General features: G+C 36.6%; 1 protein-coding gene across 1 annotated transcript; it reads left to right on the forward strand.

The window, feature by feature from the left end:
* Positions 1–346: 346 nt before the first annotated feature.
* LOC143649734 (olfactory receptor 5M5-like) lies at positions 347–1,285 on the forward strand. Its single transcript, XM_077119662.1, has one exon. It carries the CDS (start codon positions 347–349, stop codon positions 1,283–1,285), a length of 939 nt encoding a protein of 312 aa, XP_076975777.1.
* Positions 1,286–8,661: the final 7,376 nt, after the last annotated feature.

Raw genomic sequence — 8,661 nt, forward strand, 5'->3', positions numbered from 1 at the left:
ACCCAGGTTTGATTCCCAGCCCATGCACTTTCTCCCCCCACAAAAACCTTTTCAATAAATGGTGCTGTAATAATATGGTACTCTCATGGAAAAACAATAAAATGTAAACTCCACCACACAGCATGCAAAAAAAGTAAGACTGACTTTATACATAGGAGCTCTGTATCAATTCGCATGTTTAAAATATGAATGCTTAATAGGCTCTTTCTTTGTGTCACATAGAATTGTATGTTTGAAAAAATAGGAAGAAGTATCAGATGACATGAAGTGGATAATGGATAAATAACAACACAAAAATGAATTGTATTTCTTTTCTGCAGACCTCTTTAGAAGCCAAGAAAATACAATGCTAATGAAAAACTACACACCTGTGACTGAGTTTATTCTCCTGGGACTGACAGATCGAGCTGATTTGCAACCTCTCCTTTTTGTGGTATTCCTTGTAATCTATCTTATCACAGTAATGGGAAACATGACCATGATTTTGTTAATCAGAAGTGACTCAAAACTTGACACCCCAATGTATTTCTTCCTCAGTCACCTATCCTTTGTTGACGTCTGTTATTCCACAACTGTCACTCCTCAGATGCTAGTTAATTTCTTATCCAAGAGAAAAAACATTTCCTTCATTGGTTGTTTTATACAATTCCACTTTTTCATTGCCCTGGTGATCACAGATTATTATATGCTGACGGTCATGGCATATGACCGCTACATGGCCATCTGTAAGCCTTTGTTGTATGGGAGTAAGATGTCCAAATGCACCTGCTTCTCTCTGGTCGCTGCACCCTATATTTATGGCTTTGCAAATGCTTTTGTCCAAACCATCCTAATGCTGCGTCTGTCCTTCTGTGGACCCAATGAGATCAACCACTTCTACTGTGCAGACCCACCTCTATTAGTCCTCACCTGCTCAGACACCCATGTCAAAGAGATGGCCATGCTTGTTGGTGCTGGGTTCAACCTCACCTGTTCTCTCACCATCATCCTCATCTCTTATATTTTCATCTTCACAGCCATCCTGGGCATCCGCTCAGCTGAGGGGAGGCACAAAGCCTTCTCCACCTGTGGGTCCCATCTGATGTCTGTCACCATCTTTTATGGAACTCTGTTGTGCATGTATTTGAGGTCCCCTTCTGAGACATCTGTCCAACAGGGGAAAATTGTTGCTGTCTTTTATATCTTTGTGAGCCCCATGTTAAATCCTTTCATCTATAGCCTAAGGAACAAAGATGTAAAAAGAGCACTAAGGGAAGTTTTTCAAAAGAAATTGTTGACTAAATAAGACAGCCATTTTTGTCTTGGACGAAAGTACCTAATGTATCTTTATTAACTCTCTTGTTAATGAGCATCTTAGGTTGTAAAATCACTCTCTGTCTGACTCATTTTTGTTCTTATGAATGCTTTCATAAAAGTTGGAACAATGTGTCACATTACTTAGTAGTAATTACAGCATCATCTCAATGAATTGAAATATGCACACATTTAGAAATTCAAAAGCAAAACAAAAAAGGTACTGGTATTACTTTATAAAACTTTAAAACAACAGGTGCTTTCATTTTTTGTTGTCATACTTGTGCAGGTATATTGTCAGGAGAAGGCTTTAAGCCTCCTGGAACATTATGCAGAAATTGAACAAACTGGGTTCAAGCTCCAAAGTTTCAGGAAGTAGGTTTTATTTTCTATGGCCATAGGGCTCAGCTGAGTAGCCTCTGAAAGTTTGAGCCCCAAACAAAATATCAACATCAGTTTTTATACACAGGATGATATGTTAAAGACAAGATAAACGATTGGTTGCTTTAAGTTGAGAAGGGCACAAAGCTGGGTTACAGAAGCATATGAGCCATTAAGGGAGGGGACCTCATCCGAGGAATGACTTATCTTGCCTACTTGCAGTTTCACCTGTTCTTGAAGGCTAGGGGTGGGGGTTGGGGATTTTCCACAGAGGAGGCAGCTGAACCAGAGAAGAAGTTGGGGGAGAGGCCTGTCTGCTCCTAAATCTGCTTGCTGGAATATGAAAGACAGAATTACAACATGCTTCTGCCATAGCAACTTATTATAATCAATAATGCTTAATAATTTCCAAACTATTTTCCAGAAATCTACCAACGGTTTCAAGTGTTTATTTTTTATTCTTTTATACAGATTATATACTGTGGTGGTTTGAAATGATTTACGTCCCCTAGAAAAGCCATATTTTAATCCTAACCCCATTTTGTAAAAGCAGCCACTTCTCATCCCTATTCTGTATTGTATGTTTGAAACTGTTATCAGATCATCTCCCTGGAGATGTGATTTAACCAAGAGTGATTGTTAAACTGGATTAGGTGATGACATATCTCCACCCATTTGAGTGGGTCTTGAGAAGTTTCTGGAGTCCTATAAAAGAAGAAACATTTTGGAGAATGAGAGACTCAGAGTTGAGCAGAGAATGCTGCTGCACCATGAAGCAGAGAGTCCATGATCCAACGACCTTAAAGATGAAGAAAGAAAATGCCTCCTGGGGAGCTTCATGAGACCAGAAGCCAGGAGAGAAAGCTATTAGATGATGTTGTGTTCGCCATGTGCCCTTCCAGCTGAGAGAGAAGCTCTGACTGTGTTTGCCATGTGCCTTCACACTTGAAAGTGACGCCACAAACTTCATTGGCCTTCTTGAAACAAGGTATCTTTCCCTGGATGGATGCCTTTGATTGAATATTTCTATGGACTTGTTTTAATTGGGACATTCTCTTGGCCTTAGAACCGTAAACTAGCAATTTATTTAATTCCCCTTTTTAAAAGCCATTCCATTTCTGGTATATTGCATTCTGGAAGCTAGCAAACTAGAACATATGCCAAAGAAGATCTTTTGGGTGTATTTCACTTTGTTTCTCTAAAAACATATTTAGGATGATATTTCTAATAAATGGGCTCCTCCTAAGGATTTTTAGCAGTTTATTGTGATATAATCTCATATCAATCAATCTTTCTGAATTGTACAATCAATGGCTTACAGAATCATCAAATAGTTGGGTTTTCATTTCCACAATCAATTTTAGAAGATTTTCATTATTCAATAACTAAAAAAAGCCCATACCCTTTATCCCACTCCTTTGATACATAGCATTAGCATTCTTGTTACTATTGATAATAGATTATTAAAATATTAATGCTAACTATGACCTATAGTTTGCAATAGGTGCATTTTCCCATATACTATTCTATTATTAACTCCTTGAAATATTGGTATATATTTGTCCTAGCTCATTAAAGGAGATTTTTATATTTGTATTATTCACAGTCATTGTCCATCACAGGTTTCACTGTGTTTTACAGATCAATATGTTACTCTCTAGATTTCATTCTAGTGACAAAGTCACACCTTCAACATCCCTTTTCAAACCATGATTTCATGCATAATTTCGTGCTGTTAATTGTACTGATTTTATTATCCTACCCTCACTCTTTATTCATTTACAAATATTTAAATTTAATATAGTTAAAAATTCTGCACTCTACTCCCTATTCCCTACACTCACTTAATCTTACGGAAACCTATATTCTGGATTTTAACTATATGAGTTTACTTATTATACTTAGTTCATCATACTGATCTCATACAATATTTGCCCTTTTCTGTATCTGACTTACTTCACTCAACATGTTGAATGACATGGGGCATATCAGTATTTGCTTTAGGACCTCCCTTCATTCTTCCTTACTTACTTCATTCCTACTTACAATAATATTCCATTGTATTATGTACACATTTTGTTTATGCATCGATCAATTGATGGACACTTGGGTTGCTTCCACCCTTTGGCAATTGTGAATAATGCTGCTATGAACAATGTTCTGCAAATGTTTATTTTCATCCCTGATTTCAGTCCTTCTACATCTCTACCTCATTGTGAGTGGGGTTGATGGATCATATGGCAGTACAATTGACAGCTTTCTGAGGAAACACCAAATTATCTTCTAGTAGCTTCAAATTCTGCATCCCCACCAGCAATGAATAAGTGTTCCCATTTCTCCACATGTTCTCCAATACTTGTAGTTTCCTATTTGTTGAATAGTAGCCATTCCAGTAGGTGTGGAATGTTATCTGTGGCTCTGATTTGCAAAACCTTAATAATCAGTGAGGTTGAGCATCTTCTCATATACTTCTTAACCATTTGTATTTCCTTTATGAAAAAAATATTTTTCAAGTATTTTGCCCCTTTTTGAATTGATTCATTTGCCTGTTTATTGCTGAGTAATAAGATTTCTTTATATATTCTGGATATCAAACCCTATCAAATATGTAGTTTCCAAATATTTTCTACCTTTGAGTAGCCTGTATATTCACCTTTTTGTCAGTCTTTTGAAGCACAATGTTTTCAAGTTTGGGGAGGTCACACATTTATCTCTTCCTGTTTTTCATCGCCTGTGCTTTGGGAGTAAAGTCTAAGAAACTACAGCCTATCACAAAATGCTTTATATGCTTCCCTAAATTTTCATCATGGAATTTAATGGTCATGGTTCTTTAATACATTTTCAGTCCACTTTGGTGTAGTTTATAAGTTTCCCCTTTCATTCTTCTGGATAAGGGTTCTTCTAAAAGCATTTGTTAAAGAGACCATTCTGTCTGAGTTGGGTGGACCTGGGAACCTTGTTAAAAATCAAGTGTCGATAGATTTGAAGGTCTATATCTGAACTATAATTCAATTCTATTGATTTATATGTCTATCTTTATGCCAGTACAATGGCTTTTTGACCGCTATAGCTTTATAATATGCTTTCTTTTTGGGCTGGGCAGGCTCTGGAAACAAACCCAGGTCTCTGGCATGGCAGGCAAGAATTCTGCGACTGAGTCAACATTGCTTGCCATGTAATATGTTTTTTTTGGGGGGGGTGGTGGGGAGTACATGCTCCAGGAATCAAACCCATATCTCCCACATGGAAGATGGGCATTCTAGCCACTAAACTACCCGTGCACCCTGTAATATGTTTTTAACACAGGAAACATGAGCACTCCAACTTTATTTTTCTTTTTCAAAATGTTTTTGCAATTTGAAGCCACCTACCCTTGCAAATAAATTTGAAAATTGGCTTTCCCATTTCTGCAGTGTAGACTGTTGGGATTTTGTTTGGTATTGCATTGAATTTATACATGAACTTAGGTACAATTTATACCTTAATGACATTTAGCCTTCCAATTCATGAATACAGTGTCCTATATTTATTTAGCTCTTGTTTTTATTCCTTTTAGCAATGTTTTATATTTTTCTGAATTTAGATCCTTACATTCTTGGTTAACTTTGGTCCTAGATATTGAATTCTTTTCATTGCTATTGTAAATGGAATTTTCTCTTGATTTCCTCCCCATATAGATTGTTATTGGTCTAAAGAAATCCAACTGATCTTTGTTGTGCTGACCTTGTATAGTATCATTTTACCTTTATAAGACTATAAAAATGCTCAAACTAATAACTCCATGGAAAGACATCTTTGTTCAAGAGAGGCTGATGTACTTGGCCAGCTTCACCAGCTGGGATGGCATGCTGGTTCCTTGCTCCTGTATTCCATTACTTTCTCCTCTCTTCTTGTGGAGTTTTCTCACATTGCTTCTCTAGGGCTGGCTTTCATCTCTTGGCTTCCCTTTGCTCTCTCCAGGTTCTGGCTTGCTTAACATCTCACGCCAATGTCTGATGGGCTCCAAGCATCTCCAAACATTCATGTCTCTCTTCTTCAAGTGTTGCTGTCTTTGTTAACTCTTCTCTGAAGTTTCTGTCAGCTCCATCATTTCTGTGGTCTCTCTTCCTTTCAACTCTGAGTTCACTCCCAAATGTTTCCTCTTTTAAAGGACTTCAGTAAACTGATCAAGACCCACTTGGAATGGGTGGAGTTATATCTCCATTTAATCAAAATATCACACCCACAATGGGGCATGCCACATCTCAGTGGAGATAATCTAAGCAAAATTTCCAGCCTACAGTATTGGATTAGGGTTGAATGAAACAGCTGCTCCCACAAAATCAGGGAATCAGGATTAAAACATGACTTTTTAAAGGTACATAATACTTTCAAACCAGCACAGTCATTGTGTGTAATTCTTTTAATGTGCAGTTGCATTCCATTTGCAAGTACTTATTTTAAGATCTTTGCATCTATATTCATTAGAGAGCTTTGTTATTTTCTTTTCTTGTAGTATCTTCCACAGACTTTCATATTAGTATGGTTTTGGCTTCATTGTATGGGTTAGGTAACATTCCCTCCTCTTCAGGTTTTTGGAAGAGTTTAAGCAGGATTGGTGTACATTTTTCTTGGAATGATTGGTAGAATTCACCTGTGAAGCCCACTGGTCCTGGGCTAGAATTTATTGTAAGGTCTGGGTGACTAATTCAATCTCTTTACTACTAATTAGGTGGTTGAGGTTTTCTATTTCTTTGAGCCAATGTAGGTTGTTAATGTGTTTTCAGGACACTGTCTACTTCATTTGTATTGTCTACTCATAAGGCTATTGAAGGAGAGGCAAATGTTTACAGAGTATTTCCTTTTTAACCAACATGTATTCTAATCAATATGTGATGCCTCTTCTTCACTCTTTCATTATCACTCTTTGTCATATTAAAATAAACAGATTCTATTTTGTTATTTATGTGTATCTATTTATATATCTATGTGAGTATATATATTTTATTATTTATCATTTTGATATTTCATTGTTAATTAGAATCTATATTGTTGATTTCCTTTTTAGGTCCTTTCCTTTGCCTTTTCCTTTGCCTTTTCCTTTGCCAACTCAGGGAAAATTGATGCAGGTGACTCCTTCTCCCTGAAAGGAGGCCAGCTTAGTCCGGGAAAACCCGGCCAGAATCTGTAATACCTATGTAGACCCTCCTAAGGGTAGGGAGGGAAAAGGCACATTACAAGCAGGACAAGAAACAAGAAAACAAGAACTGAAAAATTACCCTCTGTTAAACAAAACTTAAGTTAGAGGCCCAGAAAAAGTTGAACTGAAGGTCAATGAACAGATAGACAACAAACACATCTAGCAAGAAAACCCTAGGTAAGATAAGTGAAAGCAATCTCCAGAATAAACTAATTAAGGTAATTAAATGTCCAGACACCAGGAAAAAATAACAAATCACACCAGGAAAATTGAAGATATGGCCCAGTCAAAGGAAGAAACCAATAGTTCAAATGAGATACAGGAGCTGAGACAACTAATTCTGAATATACGAACAGAAATGGAAAACCTCTTCAAAAACCAAATCAATAAATTGAGGGGGGAGATGAAGAAGGCAAGGAATAAACAAAAAGAAGAAATGGAAAGTCTGAAAAAACAAATCACAGAACTTATGGGAATGAAAGATACAGTAGAAGAGATGAAAAAAACAATGGAAACCTACAATGGTAGATTTCAAGAGACAGAGGTTAGAATTAGTGAACTGGAGGATGGAACATCTGAATTCCAAAAAGAAATAGAAACTATAGGGAAAAGAATGGAAAAATATGAGCAGGGGCTCAGGGAATTGAATGATAATATGAAGCACACAAATATATGTGTTGTGGGTGTCCCAGAAGGAGAAGAGAAGGGAAAAGGAGGAGAAAAACTAATGGAAGAAATTATCACTGAAAATTTCCCAACTCTTATGAAAGACCTAAAATTACAGATCGAAGAAGTGCAGTGCACCCCAAAGAGAATAGATCCAAATAGAGTTCTCCAAGACACTAGTTAGAATGTCAGAAGTCAAAGAGAAAGAGAGGATCTTGAAAGCAGCAAGAGAAAAGCAATCCATCACATACAAGGGAAACCCAATAAGACTATGTGTAGATTTCTCAGCAGAAACCATGGAGGCAAGAAGACAGTGGGATGATATATTTAAGTTACTAAAAGAGAAAAACTGCCAACCAAGAATTCTATATCCAGCAAAATTGTCCTTCAAAAATGAGGGAGAAATTAAAACATTTTCAGACAAAAAGTCACTGAGAGAATTTGTGACCAAGAGACCAGCTCTGCAAGAAATACTAAAAGAAGCACTAGAGACAGATATGAAAAGATGGAAGAGAGAGGTGTGGAGAGGAGTGTAGAAAGAAAGAAAATTAGATATGATATATAAAATACAAAAGGCAAAATGGTAGAGGAAAGTACTACCCAAACAGTAATAACAATAAATGTTAATGGACTGAACTCTCCATTCAAAAGACATAGACTGGCAGAATGGATTAAAAAACAAGATCCTTATATATGCTGTCTACAGGAAACACATCTTAGACACAAAGATAAACACAGGTTGAAAGTGAAAGGTTGGGAAAAGATATTTCATGCAAATAACAACCAGAAAACAGCAGGAGTAGCTATACTAATATTCCACAAAGTAGACTTCAAATGTAAAACAGTTAAAAGGGAAAAAGAAGGATGCTATCTACTAATAAAAGGAACAATTCAACAAGAAGACATAACAATCATAAATATTTATGCATCGAACCAGAATGCCCCAAAATACATGAGGGCAAACACTGAAAAGGGAAATAGACACATCTACCATAATAGTTGGAGATTTTAATTCCCCCTTCATCAATGGACAGACCACCTAGACAGAGGATCAATAAAGAAATAGAGAATTTGAATATTACAATAAATGAGCTAGACTTAACAGACATTTGTAAGACATCACACCCCACAACAGCAGGGAT

Source organism: Tamandua tetradactyla, chromosome 11 (genome assembly GCF_023851605.1).
Source record: "Tamandua tetradactyla isolate mTamTet1 chromosome 11, mTamTet1.pri, whole genome shotgun sequence".
NCBI classification, from domain to species: Eukaryota; Metazoa; Chordata; class Mammalia; order Pilosa; family Myrmecophagidae; genus Tamandua; species Tamandua tetradactyla.

What these genes read in the sequence shown, in the direction of transcription:
- LOC143649734 (XM_077119662.1), top strand. Translation starts at nt 347, where the DNA reads ATGCTAATGAAAAACTACACACCTGTGACTGAGTTTATTCTCCTGGGA.